The sequence below is a fragment of the Delphinapterus leucas genome, chromosome 12 (assembly GCF_059928025.1).
Source record: "Delphinapterus leucas isolate spDelLeu-1000000601 "Yukka" chromosome 12, BTC_Dleu_Yukka2, whole genome shotgun sequence".
Lineage (NCBI taxonomy): Eukaryota > Metazoa > Chordata > Mammalia > Artiodactyla > Monodontidae > Delphinapterus > Delphinapterus leucas.
This window is the reverse complement of record NC_143140.1, coordinates 70,223,431-70,240,812: the sequence shown is the minus strand read 5'-3', so window position 1 is coordinate 70,240,812 and position 17,382 is coordinate 70,223,431. Positions and strand designations below refer to the sequence as shown.

Here is a 17,382-nt window from a genome sequence, read left to right as displayed (position 1 = left end):
TTTCTTCATGGAAACAGAGTATTGAGTACTTAGGCAAGAAGAAGTTATTTAAATGGAGAAAAGAAGTCTGTCAAAACGTTATTCTGTGGCTGAGCAAACAAGGAAATCCATCACCTCTGAAACATCTATACTTATTAGAACTATAGGACATTTTTAAGTGAAACTGAGTGCAGAATTCTGTACAACTCACAGTTTTTATTAAAGATAATAGTGAATGGACATTTTCACTTTTCACCTCTCACTCAACACACATTGCAATCAAGAAGGAATGCAAAATGGTAAGTCGGTGTGTGATAGATCCTCACTCCTATACCCACTCACCTAATATTTAATAAAGAGCTGGCTCCAGTCAAAGAGTAATTGTCCCAGAGAATCCAGCACACCTGTCCCTAATTACTGAAAGGGAGAAAGACAAAAAGAACACAAGTCAAACATTCCTGAAAGCTTTCTCATGGAAATTAAAGAAAAATTCAGACAAATAATGGTTCATAGTTTGAATCCATAAACAACATGTTCTCTAATGGTAAACCTCAAAGAAGGGATAACAGTCAAAGAAGAGATTCCAAGACAAGAAGAATACTTTTTTAAAAAGCACGGTGGCAGAACTTAGGAAGAAGATGGAAAATAAAAATGTTACATAGAGATGAAAAGCCTATTATAGCTAACAGGTAGTAATAATTGAACAGGTAATAATGACTATCTGGAATTGCATATTGTAAATGCATGCTCTGTCTAGGAAAATTTAATAAAAATAATAGGAAGACATATCTTGGTAAAGTTATTTAACTTTGAAGAAAATGAAATGATTTATGACCGTCACAGCAAAAGCAATGATTTCTATCTGGCAACACTCAGTTCATGACAGTGATGTATCTTCTGAGGGAAAAATAAGTGTGACCTGAGACTCTTACCAAGTTCAGCAAATATATTTTCTGTATTTTCAAGCAGGTTGAACTTGGGCTATCGCTCCCCTGAGACCTTCTTGCAGGCTGTGGTTGGGAGGGAACACTAACTAAAGATGATATCTAACTGACAGAGGGATAAAGATGAGCCTAAATGAGCTTAGAAATGACAAGATTTTGGCAAAAAGGGAGCAGGCGTTGAAACTATCTAAATGTAGAACTAAGACTAGTGCTGGGAAATATGGTTACAGAAATTTCTTGTAAATGTTTGAACCTTTTCAATAATATAACAAATCAGAAGGTGGGGAAAAACTGCATATGTACTGACTTCCGTAGCATGAAGCCATTATGTGTGATCCAAAATGAAAATATGTCATCATTTTAATAACTAAACTCTCGATATCTTTCATACACAATTTTCTTAATTTAAAAGATCTTTTTAAGAACTAATATCTCATGTGGTGATGAAACATTTGAACTACAGTGATTCATTTCATTTTAATTTCTTTTTCTTCAAAGTTTGAATCAAGTTAAATTTACTACTTTTATTAAAATCATAAGTATGGCATAACCTAGCTTTTGTCTATGTATTCAGCTATTGAATCATTCCTCTGGGTACATATAAGCATAATGAGATGTGCAGAATCATGTGTACCAAATGTTTCAGGGTAATGGGCTTCAGGGTAATTTATTTCTCTCTCGGTTATACTTTTCTGATTGCCTGAGTTTAAAAACTGTACATATTTACAAAAAACAATAACATCATTTTTGTCTTTGAAAAGAAAATTCTGAAGCAATATGGGGATATATGTATATGTATAGCTGATTCACTTTGTTATACTGCAGAAACTAACACACCATTGTAAAGCAATTATACTCCAATAAAGATGTTGAAAAAAAAGAAAAGAAAAGAAAATTCTGACCATTAAAGGCAGTGAAAGACTTTGGCTGCTACTCACAATGACCTCATTTATCTAGAACTTCATTCTCATTGCCGAAGAATTTCTCAGGAACCAGTATTTTAGGGAAGAGGCATCACTCTGCCAGGAGAAACAGCTCATGAATGTGTCCTTGTCTCCTTTTTCATTAGGTGGAGCGAGGAGCTTGTTCTGTTCTTTATGTGTTTATGTGATTCAGAAAAGGATTTAAAAAGAGAGAGAGAGAGTAATCTCTTCTCTGTGAGAGTAGATAATTTAGATTACATAAATTTCAAAAAAGAATATTTGAAAAGAAACTTGCCATGGTGGAGTTCTTACATGCCTGTGAATGTGGACAGTGGGCAGGAATACAGGGCAGCTGTGTCACTGACAGCTCCAGGCTCAGTTCCAAAGACGAACAGTCCTGGGGTCATAGCCAGACTGTGAACCTAAATGGGTAGCCTTGGGCAGGTTACATATTATACTTTTTTACTTTTGAGTGAAGTTTGTTTCTAAGCAAAAAATGAAATTTTAACAAACGTTTAAATTATATCTACCCAAAGAATTTAATGCCGAAAAGAGAGTGTAGCATTAAAAGCACAAGCTTTAGCATCAGGGAAAAGTGGTTCAAATCCCAGATATGCCTGTTATACTAGTCAGACTGCCTTGAGCAGCTCCCTTAATATCACTGAGCCTCAATTTCCTCATCTGTAAAATGGGATGAAAATAACAGTACCTACCTCCTAAGGTTATTATGATAATTAAATGAGATAAAGCTTTCAAATCCTAAGCAGCAGTCCAAGTGCATAATAGGCACTTGATAAATATTTCCTGCCATTACCAGAAATCAGAGACCCCTGAGGGCCCCGCATGACTTTTTGACATGCATGAACATCATTACTGTAGTATTTATTGAATGTTTCATGTCTATCAGCTTGTCAGACTTACAAAGCATTTTGTCCAGAATTCAGTAAAGAGCGTTTCTCCTTCATTGACATCTGTCATGGGAAGCTGCCTTGCCCTCAGCAAAGTCAGGAAATTTGAGGAGAAAAGGTCAAATAGGGGATGGCAATATTTTTCAAACCACAAGTCAAGACCTGTTGGTGGGCCATGAAGTCAATTTTGAGGGACATAACTGGCATCTTTTTTTTTTTTTTTTTTTTGTGGTACACGGGCCTCTCACTGTTGTGGCCTCTCCCGTTGCGGAGCACAGGCTCCGGACGCGCAGGCTCAGTGGCCATGGCTCACGGGCCCAGCCGCTCCGCGGCATGTGGGATCTTCCTGGACCGGGGCACGAACCCGTGTCCCCTGCATCGGCAGGCGGACTCTCAACCACTGCACCACCAGGGAAGCCCTAGCATCTTTTTTTTAACGGGAAGGATTAGAGTGGTGTGGAGTGGATTAGAATGGAAAATAACTAAGTGCCTGGCATGTTGTAAAGTTTAGGTATTATCTTCCAAGACCTTTGTTTTAGTATGTTGGATATATGTGTGAACTGGGTCACACTGTGAAATGTATTTCTTTCTATGGCTCACAGTCAATAAAAAGTTTGAAAGCCCCTCAGCGTGGTGATTACTTGAATGGAGAAATTGGTCAACAAGATCTAACTATATTTCTAATGTTTTCTGGTAGCTGTGGTACTTATGAAACAGGAGACATTTACTTTCAGGACTCTGCTGCCATATTTGGAAAAGAGAAGATACGCTTAAGCTTTGGCAACACTTGATAAAGTTGACATTTCATCCTTCTCAACACCCAGTCTTCCCTTGACTTTTGTGATGTCTGTTTTTCCTTCTCCCTCTTTAGCTGCTATTTCTAAGTGTACTTTGTATCTCACCTTTATTTTTTTAATAAATTTATTTATTTTATTTATGTATTATTTTTGGCTGCGTTGGGTCTTCGTTGCTGCACGCGGGCTTTTCTCTAGTTGTGATGAGCGGGAGCTACTGTTCGTTGTGGTGCGCGGGCTTCTCATTGCGGTGGCTTCTCTTGTTGCGGAGCATGGGTTCTAGGCACGTGGGCTTCACTAGTTGTGGTACACGGACACAGTAGTTGTGGCTTGCGGGCTCTAGAGTGCAGGCTCAGTAGTTGTGACGCACGGGCTTAATTGCTCCGCGGCATGTGGGATCTTCCCGGACCAGGGATTGAACCCATGTCCCCTGCATTGGTAGGCAGACTCTCAACCACTGCGCCACCAGGGCAGTCCCTGTATCTCACCTTTAAATCTTGCTGCTCCTGAAATTTTATCCTAGGCTTTGCTTTGTCTCCATGGGTAATTTCATTCATGCCTGTGCCTTCCATGAGCAGCTTTATGCCATAGATTTCAAAATCCCTACCTCTCACTCACCCCTTTCTCCTGAGCTCCAGCGCCTTCTGAGCATCCGCATTCGGATACCTTTTATGTATCTTAAGCTCAACATGTCAAAAACTGAACTCATTATCTTTCCCTCCCCCCTCCTCTCCCCGTTTCCCAAACCCACTCTTCTTCCGCATTCCTGATCTTGGTAAATGTTACCACCATTCCACCCAACTAGCCCGGACAGTAAGAGACATCATCCTTAACACCTTCTTTTCCCTCATCTCTCTCATGCACTCAATCACCAAGTCTTGTCTCCTAATATTTTTTCCTTTTGTCCTGTCATTCATTCCACTGCCACCATCCTTGTGCAAGCCACCTACCTCTTCCACCTGGACCACTCTAGCATCCTCTCAACTGCTCCCCAGTCAGCCACCCTTGACCCATTACATTCTCTACGCTACCAGAGTTAGCTGTCTAAAAGCCCAACACACCTGCTTTAATCCTTTCAGTAGCCTCTCATGCAACCCTGTCTCTTTCACTTGGCTCTTCCCATGTCACTTAAACTCTCAATACCTCAGTCTCTTCCACCTGAGAAATGCTAAAATATTTCCCACCTCCTATTTTCTATGGGTGTTATGTTTTTAATAAAGGAGAGGAAAAACAGATGTGAACAACCTAGTTAATAGCATCATCATCACTATGATCATTGAAAATGCTAATTTCCGAATGCACTCCAACCTAGTGAATTTTCCCCAGAACCCTTGAGGGCAAGTATATTTTTAAATTTTATGAGAATGTCAAGAAGAATTTCCAAGGAAAAAATGACTAATTTTTCTTAAAACAATCCATCCAAAAAAAAAAGACGCATCAAACTGACCTTGGTATGCATGTGGGCTAAAAATTTACATAGAAGAATTGATCACACAATCTGTAAAATGTTTACTGTAGGCCAAGCCTAATAATAAAATACATGCTTTCAAAATGTACTATCCACATTATAATTCACAGAAAAGAGAGGTGATTATAGAAACTCTGACTCATGTTCCTGACAGCTAATGAAAAAGTTTGCCAGCAGCAAAAGTAGATTCTTTTTTATCTCAATGACAAGCACTTTTGTTGTTCTGAAGAGAAGGTCTTAAGTTCCATTCAGTTTTATGTAATGACTGTTTTTTTTTTTTTCCTACTGTAAAGCATAGAGAGCACCTCATTGTTAATTCACAGTTTCCTTCTCAGCAGATATGGGCAAAAGAAATGGCTGAATAAATCCGAATGCAGAAATATCAGTAGGACCTACTGTGATCTCTCTGCTGAAACTTCTGACTACGAACATCAATATTATGCCAAAGCTAAGGCCATTTGGGGAACGAATTGTTCTAAATGGGCAGAAACTGGACGATTCTATCCTTTTTTAGAAAGTAAGTAACACAGTTGTTTGTTAAACATGTATCAATATCAAGTTCATCTGACCCCCTAATGTAAGAGTCTCTGCCTCATAGACAGCCTTGTCGAGGCCAGCGCTCTGCACTCTGTCGATCAGGTGAAGTGACCAGCCCAAGGTACTTCACCTTGCTGCATCTCAGAGTCTCATCTTTAGAATGAAAGTTTTGGCCAAGTGTCTCTAAGATTGCTCCCGGATCCAGAATTGACGCTAGATGCCAATAATTTTTTTTTTCTTTTTTTGCGGTACGCGGGCCTCTCACTGTTGTGGCCTCTCCTGTGCAGAGCACAGGCTCCGGATGCGCAGGCTCAGCGGCCATGGCTCACGGGCCCAGCCGCTCTGTGGCATGTGGGATCTTCCCGGACCGGGGCACAAACCCGTGTCCCCTGCATCGGCAGGCGGACTCCCAACCACTGTGCCACCAGGGAAGCCCTAGATGCCAATATTATCAAATTTTGAGTTTGTTTTATTGTTTAGTTGAGATTATATAATTTGAGGAACAACTGACAGATTTATTTTCATGTTGTGGGTTTATAAACTATTTGACATATGCCCGCAGGTTGATTGAAGATTGTTCTGATCACCAAACTAAGTCTCTTCTTGTTACAAACTTGGTAGAGTTATTACATAATTTCTAGATGTAACTCAGAATTAAGGCAACATCTTCCTGGTATTTCCTTTGAAAATTTTCCATCCCTGATCTGTGACTGATTCGGCCATAGAGGACCCACTCAGAGCTGCCATGATGAAATTTACAAGCACTCCCTAAGTTCTGGAGCTGGAGCCTTTCCCTTGCTGCCTTTCTGGATCAGAAGTCAGCAAACTATGGCCTCGGACTAAATGCAGCACCCCCTCCCCTTTCTGTTTTTGTACAAGACAAGAGCTAAGAATGGTTTTTACATTTATATAAATAATAGTTGCGACAGAGATCACATGGCCTGCAAAGCCTAAAATACTTACGTCAGTACCTTTATGGTAAAAGTTTGCTAATCTCTGTTCTAGATCATTCTCCAAAGTTTACTTCCCCAGAGGTCTTTAGCAGTGCTTCATTTCTCCATTTCTGATTTTTACAAACACATCAAATCCTCTTAATGTTATTTATCACCAACGTTTCAGGTCCCAGGAGTGTTGCACACACTTTTTTTTTTTTGTATTTAAAGGATCGTCTTTGTTTTCTTTTATAAGAAACTATTCTTCACTTTTCTTTTTTCCTTTTCTAATTTTTTGGTAGTTTCTCCATTTTTTATCATTCCTTTACAGAGGATTTCTATGAATTAATCCTCTAGGATACAGTCTTTCTTAGAACACAGTTAGGGGAACATATCAGTGTTTTTTTGTTTTGTTTTGTTTTGTTTGTTTTTCTTTTTTGCAGTACGCAGGCCTCTCTCTCACTGCTGTGGCCTCTCCCGTTGTGGAGCACAGGCTCCGGACGCGCAGGCTCAACGGCCATGGCTCACGGGCCCAGCCGCTCCGCGGCATGTGGGATCTTCCTGGACCGGGGCACGAACCCGTGTCCCCTGCATCGGCAGGTGGACTCTCAACCACTGCGCCACCAGGGAAGCCCATGCAAACACTTTTAATTATATTTACCGTCATCTAGTACTGTTTAGCCATGTGACTAGGAACTACATGTGACTAAGTAAATTTGCTGCTTTAACGTTCTATCAGTGTGTGACATGATTGTTTCAAGATTTGGTATCACTTGGGCCCACCTAGAGCATTCTGAGGCATCTCAGATAAGAGGGTGGGCTTTAGAGCTTTGATCCCAGTAGGATTATATTGTTTCATCCGAGGTGATTTCTACATCTGAACATGATCATTCCCTCTCCCCTCCCCTTTAAGCACAAATTGGCCCACCAGAGGTTGCTTTGACTACTGATGAGAAATCCATATCTATTGTTCTGACGGCTCCAAAGAAGTGGAAGAAAAACCCAGAAGAAAGCTCTATTTCCCTGGAACAAATATACTCTAATCTGAAGTATAATGTGTCCATACATAATACTAAATCAAATAGAACGGTAAGCCTGAAATGGAATGGGGACCTATCATTTGTGTCACTTTTTGCAGCTAATGCTGGAACACACAGCCCTGATGCTTAAATTCTCGGCATGTGAATCTGGGAAGGTGTGACATTCAGAAGTGTTGCCATACAAGATACAGTTGAAGCTGATGTGTAGAAATTTTAAAAACTGCCTTCAGATTTCCTTTACAGAAAGTCTCTGCTATGATGTTGCTGTTGGTGTGTAGAGCAATTGTCCACCTCACTTTGATGGAGAGTTTTTACTTGCTTAACATCTGTCAGTCACTCTCCAAGAAAGAAAAACATATCAGCAAGAACCCAGGACAAAGTGGAAGAAGAAATCCCTCCTTATGTCATTATTTAGAATTGTTCCCACAATTTGCCCAGTCCCTAACTGGGACTGCCAAGCTGAAGGAAAAGGATATTTTAAAGCTGTTGCAAAAAAAAAATCTCTTAGTGATAGTAAAGGACTCACTGGTACCTCAGTCTTCTGTTTCCTTCTAAAGTTACTTGTCTGGGGTGGTGCTGGAAATCTCTGGCTCTAACTGCTCTTAGCAATCCCCTATCCTAGTGGTCCCAGTGTGTGACAAACCGAACGCTGGTATTCGGCTGGCTGGAGCCGGACACCCTGTACTGCGTCCTCGTGGAGTCCTTCGTCCCAGGCCCTCCTCGCCTTGTTCAGCCGTCTGAGAAGAAATGTGTCAGTACTTTGAAAGGTAAGCTTTGAGAATCTCAGCTGGTCTGAAGTAGGAAATCTGCTAAAACTAGAAGGAAGGATGGTGGTGTAGACAAGGTTTTGAAAATCCGTGTCTACCAGAAACAGGCTGAAGTGCAGGCAGAAACAACCACCACCAGAAATGCAGTGAGAAGCCTGGGACTCTACCATTGAACTTGGCTCATAGCAGGGAGTGTTTTCACCTCCCAGGGCACTCTTAGCACCAGCCCAACAAGACTCTACCTTGGGAAATAAGAATTATAGGAATTTTTACACACACGGCTTTTCTTCTTTAAAACTATAATCACTCTGATCAGTAGAAGTTCTGTGGTCTTTAAGAACATCACATGAGTTTATTCCTAGGAACAAAGCAGTATCCTAAAAACACTTTACGACAGAGTCTTTTGCTCCCCCTCGGGAATACAAATTATAGGCGCTGCAGGTTGTGTTCAGATATCACTCACTGTGCAAGGCTGTGCAAGGGCCTGGGATCAGCAAATCAGTTACTACTCCCTCACTCTTATAGTTGCTTCTCTCTCTTTCCTTTTATTTGTCTCCTCGTGTTTTCTGAACTTGGCTGCCAAGGAAGTGTGGTTGAAGAGTCTCGTTCCTGTTAGGAGACTAGAGTTATAGGAGCTTGGCGTTTGTTTAATCGTTCTCCCCTGAGGGTGGTAAGACCCTGAACTCAAAACCTAAAAATTGAAAATAAATCCTAAAGTTTACCTTCACTGAATGGCTCTTCATCCATTCTTCTGTTTCTCTCTTCCAAATGTGCTGGCCTTCCAAACGTCACAATCATTTTCCCCAAGACTTGGTTCCGTCACCAGCTATGGGACAGGAATGGTGACAGAACCCCTGTTTTCCTCTCCTCTCAAGCCTCCCACATTTCGAGATGAAACTGTCCTAAGGATTAAAAAGGGAATTTTGTGAATACATATCAGAAGTGAAAAGCTTTATTTTTGAATCTCCATCATTATCATACCTTTCCCTTTAAAATGAAGCGTTCTCTACCATATGTCAAATATCAATAAAATTAAAATGCAAGGCAAGCAAAAGGCAAAGCAAAGCAGATTGAGGAAATCATTTTTGTATTTGGAAAAGTGCTCTGTTTACTAACAGCTTGATCAGTGGGCAAATGGTAGGAATGAGTTCCCAGTGGAAATCATTTAAGCCATTGGCAGAGCTAAAGCAACTAAAGTACAGATTAAATGAAGTACTTCCCAGTAAGCAGAAGGAGCCGACCTTCTCACTAGTCCTGGAACGGTAATAACAAGGTACCATTTCATGTTCTGACCTTTCTTGATATCCCAGCTGTTAGAGCACCCCAGATACCTTTCCAAGACACCATTATGAGGGTCTACTTTTTCAAAAACTCACTATTACCTCTTTGGGGACTATTCTTTGAAATATTTCTGCTCTCCACACTCCCCCAATTCCTAAAATACAGATACAGTTTATTAGTTGGTTGTTGCAAACATGTGCTGGTGTATACTAAGTGCCTTCAGTCATTGTTGTCATGGCTCTGTTTATCAGGATGAGTTTGGTCCAGAGGCCAGGGATTGTATTAAGAGGACTGGATTGATTGGGATTGACATATACACACTACTATATGTAAAAGAGATAACTAATAAGGACCTACCGTATAGCACAGGGAACTCTACTCTGTACTCTATAATGACCTATATGTGAAAAGAATCTAAAAAAGAGTGGATATATGTATAAGTATAACTGATCACTTTGGTGTACACCTGAAACTAACGCAACATTGTAAATCAACTATACTCCAATAAAAATTAAAAAAAAAAAAGGACTGGACTGAGTTGTAGCCTGAAGTAGGGGCAGGTGATGCTCAGCCATCTGCAACATCTGCATTATTGGCATCTTTCTATGTGGAACCTGTTGACAGATGTGCTCTTCGGGATGGAAGAGCCTGCAGTTGGACCCCCATACCTGGGCTTTTCCCACTGGCTATTGTTGACCAGAAGTCCATGATGCTTCTGTTTCCACTCTTTAACTAGACAGTTGACCAGACAGTAACTTAGCTGCTCTCTCCCAGGACTAGGCATCAAGAGTACCCAACGTCTGCAATGGGTTAGAATACTCCCATGACACTCCTGCTGATTGTATTAGTATGTAAGGAATGCCCTAGAACTTTTGTCATTTGTGCTAAATGCTGTAGTAGTCAGGGTTCTCCATAGAACACAATATACATAATCTTTATATATAAATGTACACACACACACACATCAAGATGGAGATAGAGACTTACTTTAAGGACCTGGCTCACATGATTTTGGAGGTTGGTAAGTTAAAAGTCTGCAAGGCTGGAGACCTAAGGAAGAATTTATGTTGCAGTTCTTATCTGAAGGTGATCAGCTGGCAGAATTCACTCTTCTGGGACATGATCGGTCTTTTTTCTATCAAAGCCTTCAACTGATTGGATGAGGCTCACCCTCATTATAGAGGGTAATTTGCTTTACTCATGTCTACTAATGTAAATGCTAATCTCATCTAAAAAATGCTTTCACAGAAACATCTAGAATAATGTTGGACCAAATAACTGGGTACTGTGGCCTAGCCAGATGGACACATAAATTTAACCTTCACAATTTACAAGTACTCCACAGGAGCTTAACAAATATAAATTAGTCACAATGAGTCCTGTCTATCAAGCATATAGTCTGATCCATGGTGATCCAGGGCTACTTTTCTTAAAACCACTCACCAGATCTTTTCATTCCTCTATGGACTTTTAAACTCATCATGAACCTACGGCACAGCAGGACCAGGGAGGGAGTTACTGCCATTCTCAGCACACACCAGCTCAGCTGCCTCTCCACACATCCCCAAGCTCCAGACCTACCAGAAAGCCTGGCCAGCTGTGTAAGGATGATTCTGTTTGTCACACAGAAGATGATGCCATACATTCGTGGCAAGGTCCTGAATATGTGGAAAAGATTGAGTCAAATGCGGGGCATGGAAACGTGGGGCAGCTTAATGGGATCTTCACAAGAAGGTTTTGTTGTTTGGTTTGAAGCGCTGTGAGTTACTTGAGTATCAGGCACACTTTCCTGCAAATAGAAGAACCGGCATGAATCTCGTAGCCAGATATAAAATGTTGGAATATCTGCTGACTTGGGTTGTTAAGGCATCCTTGCTGTAAAGGTTGGAGACAAGTCCAGATGATTCCTTAAGCCCATCTGTTGTCAGAGAGAGTAAGAATTCTGAGATCCCTTCTAATATTTAGCTCAAGCTTCTCAATTTATAAATGAGAAAACTGAATTCCTAAAAGTAACTGATCTCTCCAAAGCTTCTTGACGTTACCAGTGTTTTCCCACCACACCAAATCACAACTGTCTACCCCACCCTACTTTTCTTTTTACAGATCAAACATCAACACTGAAGGTTAAAATCATCTTCTGCTATGTTTTGCCCATATCTGTTACTGTGTTTCTTTTTTCTGTGATGTGCTACTCCATGTACAGATATACCTACGTCGGCAAAGAGAAACACCCAGCAAATCTGGTGAGTGCCTAGAGTGGTAGGAGGCTTTATAACACACCCAGGAAGATAGAAAAGGAGGTTCTAGAACAGATACCGTTCCTTTTATGGGCAGAGTGAGTTTCAAGTTAAAGAGTTGATGAATTAAAAACACTTTCTGTACTAGACTAACTCAGTACCATAACCAAAGAGAAAGATTCCTTAACTTTTGACAAAGATTTTATATTTATGGAACAGATCAGACTAGGTCTTGAGGTACACAGATAAATTGTCATGAACCATGCCCCTCCGAAGGCTTAAGTCTAGTTGGGGACTAGAAGTTTTAAAGGATATGTGAAGACTAAGATGAAAGTGGGTTCTAGGGACTCTTGCGGGTACAGGAAGGGCGCTGGCACCCTACGTGGAGGATCAGAAGTTTCATGCCTGGGCTTGGTCGTGAAAGTTCAGTAAGAGTTAGGGCACCTACCTCAAGCGGAAGAAACAGCAGGGGCAAAGGTAGGAAGATGTTTGGGAAAACATATAATATTGCAAAACCATGAGGTTCCTAATGAGAAGCTATGAAAGAAGAGACTGGAGGGTGAGGGGGTAAGGTCAGATAATGGGAAAGTTGGGGAGCTATTCTAAGGACCTTGGACTTCATTGTGTTTGCAAAACTCTGTAAGGTTTTGAGCTGGGATCATTATGGTAAAGATTGAGTTTTAGATACAACTGGATAGTGTTAAAGACAACTTTAGGGGGAGGAAGACTAGAAACAAACAAACAAACAAACAAACCCAGCTAGGAGACTGTGGGAGTTGTCCAGGAGAGAGAAGATGAGAGTCTAAAAGAGGAGAGGGGGATGTAGGGCTGGAGACAGACACGGAATGGAAACACGTTTAGGGGGAAAGCGGCCAGGGCTTAATCATTCCCAGCAAGGAGAAGCAAGAAAGTAAAAGAAGGAACAAACCTTATGCTTCTGGACCATGTACTGGAGGTTTCCCAAGGCTGAGCATATTTTAACAATCAAAAACTATTTCTTTGGGAATTATCAAAATACGTGTTCACGTGTACACGATACATACATGCATTCCTGTTAGTTCTGTTTTTAAATGTTTCTATTATTCTGCCTTCATTTGGGTTTCAGAGTTAGCTTTTTAATGACGTAGGGAGACCTTTCCTAGGAAGAAAAAGCACAGGAGAACTGACAGCCTGTGACTTTTTGAAACCCACATTTTTGTAAAAGAAAGATGCTGAAGTTCCTATTTTGTAGTTAAATGAAATCACATCATAGGGTGGATAATGAGAATTGTAACATAACTCATCATTGACAATCTAAACAGGCACCTTCCATGTATTGCCAGAAAACTTTAATCTTAAACAAGTTTTCCTGACACGATTTAGAGTTTCTTTCTCTGCTATAAATTGGCAGGTGAATTTCCGTTTTGGGCCCTATTATAGCATGATTAGTTTGGTGTATGGGGGAAGTAAGTAAAACCATCTCTATTCATGTGCTTATTTCTCTTTTTACACCTAGTTTTCATGCCCTTCCACATTTCCTGTCCAGAGTATATGCAAAAGAGAGCTGGTAGCCCAGAGGATGGCTTATTGATTTCATGCCCTTCCACATTTCCTGTCCAGAGTATATGCAAAAAAGAGCTGGTAGCCCAGAGGATGGCTTATTGATAAACACATAGTAAACTGTAATTAATAAAGCAATTTCAAAAACTCTCAGTCTTCACCACTCCTGACACAGCAGAAATTCTGATTTTACAGAATTAAAAAAAGGAGGCTCAAGAAATTAAATAAGCCCCCTGAATTCCCTCAGCCAGTTAGAGGAAGAGGCGGTCACACCCGATCCTTGGACTGGATCACGACCACCCAGGGAACCACTCTTCACTGCCATATGCATTTCGTGCATCTTGGGTCTCTTGCCTCAAGGTGAGGGAGTTTTCCCGCGTATTCCAAACATAACTCACTTCCATGGGTTGGTAAGAATAGGCCTTTACAACTATCTGGGGACAGTATAAATTCTAACTAACAGCTGGGATTTTTGTTTGTTTGTTTTTTTAATATCTTTATTGGTGCACAATTGCCCTACAATGGTGTGTCGGTTTCTGCTTTATAACAAAGTGAATCAGTTATACATATACATATATCCCCATATCTCCTCCCTCTTGTGTCTCCCTCCCACCCTCCCTATCCCACCCCTCTAGGTGGTCACAAAGCACCGAGCTGATCTCCCTGTGCTATGTGGCTGCTTCCCACTAGCTATCTATCTTACATTTGGTAGTGTATATATGTCCATGCCACTCTCTCACTGCGTCCTAGCTTACCCTTCCCCCTCCCCGTGTCCTCAAGTCCATTCTCTACATCTGCGTCTTTATTCCTGTCCTGCCCCTAGGTTCTTCAGAACCTTTTTTTTTTTTTTTAGATTCCGTATATGTGTGTTAGCATACAGTATTTGTTTTTCTCTTTCTGACTTATTTCACTCTGTATGACAGACTCTAGGTCCATCCACCTCACTACAAATAACTCAATTTCGTTTCTTTTTATGGCTGAGTAATATTCCATTGTATATTATGTGCCACATCTTCTTTATCCATTCAGCTGTCGACGGGCATTTACGTTGCTTCCATGTCCTGGCTATTGTAAATAGAGCTGCAGTGAACATTGTGGTACACGACTCTTTTTTTTTTTTTTTGCGATACGCGGGCCTCTCACTGTCGCGGCCTCTCCCGCTGCGGAGCACAGGCTCCAGACGCGCAGGACCAGCGGCCATGGCCCACGGACCCAGCCGCTCCGCAGCATGTGGGACCCTCCCAGACCGGGGCACGAACCCGCGTCCCCCGAATCGGCAGGTGGACTCCCAACCACTGCGCCACCAGGGAAGCCCATGACTCTTTTTGAATTATGGTTTTCTCTTGGTATATGCCCAGTAGTGGGATTGCTGGATCATATGGTAATTCTATTTTTAGTTTTTGAAGGAACCTCCATACTGTTCTCCATAGTGGCTGTATCAATTTACATTCCTACTAACAGTGCAAGAGGGTTCCCTTTTCTCCACACCCTCTCCAGCATTTATTGTTTGTAGATTTTTTGATGATGGCCATTCTGCCTGGTGTGAGGTGATACCTCATTGTCGTTTTGATTTGCATTTCTCTAATGATTAATGATCTAACAGCTGTTTTTAATGTCTCTCTAAAGTGAAAAGGTGAAAACCATTCTCTTCTCTCTTTATAGATTTTGATTTGTGGAAATGAATTTGACAAAAGAGTCTTTGTACCTGCTGAAAAAGTTGTGATTAACTTTATCACCCTCAATATTTTGGAGGATTCTAAAACTTCTCATAAGGATATAAGTGTAATGGAAAAAAGCAATGATGCATCAGACCTGAATGAGCCCAGCAAGGACCAGGAGCCCCATCAGGAGGAAGTGGAGGTGAAACACCTGGGATATGCTTCACATGTGGTGGACATTGTGTATGACCCTGAGAAAAGCACCAAAGGGACTTCCTTAAGCCAGCAAGAGCCACCCAGGAGGACAATGCCCACAGACAAAACAGTCATCGAATATGAATGTGATGTAAGAACTAGTGACATTTCTGTGGGGCCTGGAGATCAGGAGTTCAATTTGCAGGAGGAAGTGTCCCTACAAGGAAAGTTATCTGAGCAACAGGCAACTTTAGCAGACTTGGGTCCACAAACACTACCATATTCATATACCCCTCAGCTCAGAGACTTGGACCACCTGCCGCAGGGGCATGTGGACACAGAGGAGGGGCCAGAGGCAGAACCATCAACCACACTGGTCGATTGGGACCCTCGGACTGGCAGGCTGTGTATAGCTTCATTATCCAGCTGTGAACATGACTCAGAGAGGTGTAAGCACCCTGAGTCTGAGGGACTCGAGGACGAGGGCCTCTTATCTAGACTCTACCAGGATCGGGCTCCAGACAAGACACTGGAGGAACATGAAGCCTATCTCATGCAGTTTATGGAGGAATGGGGATTATATGTACAAATGGAAGACTAACACTCAAATGTCCCTTTGCCGACCTCTACTGTTAAAAAACACGGGAGTGCAAACAGATAAGTGACCGAACAATAAAGTACCGGAGACAGAAGTTTACTCAGATTTCTGTGTCAGTGAGAATTACTTATTCCTTCTATTTTCATAGAGCTTGTTTCATTCTGCCTCCTGTGGGTGGCTGGGTTGTGCATGTGGGCCTCCCACACTGATGGTGGGTGCCCAGAGTGCAGTGGCTGACCCTCTTTGTACCCAGTAAGTATTCAAAAATTTTGGCCAACTTGGATGCAGAATTTATTCAGGTGGGTGTACTGTGGCCTCTTTATTTATGATTTTCTAACAAGAACTTGTACAATTATTTTCTGGGCCCTTACCAAGTGTATAGCACTGTAAAAAATACTTCATGGAGACCATTCATTGTATAAGTGCTACTTTTTTAGAATTTGGTTTATTGCCAGCATGATGAGATACCTAAAACATGCAAATACCACTAAGTGGGTGGGAAGTGGTCACATTTAAAGACCTAACCCACTGTTCAATCATAATAATCCATGTTCAGAGTGAATAAGCCAGGCAAAGATCTTGATGTCATATGCTTTGGGCTACTTTAAGTGGCCATATTAATACTTCAGGAGAAGTTCTGGAGTGTAAACATAAATTGTTGTTATTAGTTTATAGTCAGAAAATGTCCTCTCGCCTTCCCTGGTGGCACAGTGGTTGGGAATCCACCTGCCAATTCAGGGGACACAGGTTCGAGCCCTGGTCCGGGAAGATCCCACATGCCATGGAGCAACTAAGCCTGTGCACCACAACTACTGAGCCTGCGCTCTAGAGCCCATGAGCCACAACTACTGAGCCCACGAGCCACAACTACTGAAGGCTGTGTGCCTAAAGCCTGTGCTCCACAACAAGAGAAGCCACTGCAATGAGAGGCCTGCGCACCACAACCAAGAGTAGCCCCTGCTTGCTGCAGCTAGAGAAAGCCCACACGCAGCAACAAAAACCCAAGGCAGCCAAAAATAAATAAATTTATTTTAAAATGTCCTCTCAATAACTAGCAGAGGATTTTTAGTAGGGAATTAACCTGAAAAAAAAATGCCACATTTTATAATAGAACAGTACATTTATTTCTGGATATGTGTTTTTCAAAAGATATTTAGATAGTCTGTAAACTAGAACATGTTTAGTAGCTGAATCACTGTTACTATTATAATATTAAATATTCTATTTGAATGAGCAGTGCCTTAGAGATTCCTTGGAATATGTGTGAATGAATATCCCATATCTACATAATCTTAAAATCAATAAATAAAGACATACAAAAGAAATAAGTTGAGTTTATATGTAAGGGAGAGTGTATTTGACATAATTTACTGTGGGAATGAAAGTATGTCATAAAACAATATCACCCTAGTTAAATTACAGTAACCATTCCCATCTCCTTCATCATTTGCTTAGAAAATTAAATTCGATAGTCACATTGTATTAAAATATGACAGAATCTGTTAAGTTGAGCCATATAAAATTGTTGATGTTTGACTGTTTTTGACCTGCAGAGACAGCAATTTCATATGATTTACCTTAG

At 41.2% G+C, this 17,382-nt stretch overlaps 1 protein-coding gene across 15 annotated transcripts in view; it reads left to right on the top strand.

Moving 5' to 3' along the window:
* The window catches only part of IL20RA (interleukin 20 receptor subunit alpha), a 35,643-nt gene extending 19,738 nt beyond the window's left edge, over window positions 1-15,905 (top strand). For 14 of the 15 annotated variants that reach the window (XM_089922037.1, XM_022557612.2, XM_089922038.1 and 11 more), the window contains 5 exons: window positions 5,355-5,533; window positions 7,399-7,574; window positions 8,148-8,292; window positions 11,677-11,816; window positions 15,012-15,905. In XM_089922037.1, the coding sequence (XP_089778163.1) occupies window positions 5,355-5,533; window positions 7,399-7,574; window positions 8,148-8,292; window positions 11,677-11,816; window positions 15,012-15,803 (1,432 nt within the window). In that variant the 3' untranslated portion in view covers window positions 15,804-15,905. The remainder of the gene's footprint in view (window positions 1-5,354; window positions 5,534-7,398; window positions 7,575-8,147; window positions 8,293-11,676; window positions 11,817-15,011) is intronic. The other variant, XM_089922026.1, reaches the window with a different exon arrangement.
* The last annotated feature ends 1,477 nt before the right edge of the window (window positions 15,906-17,382 follow it).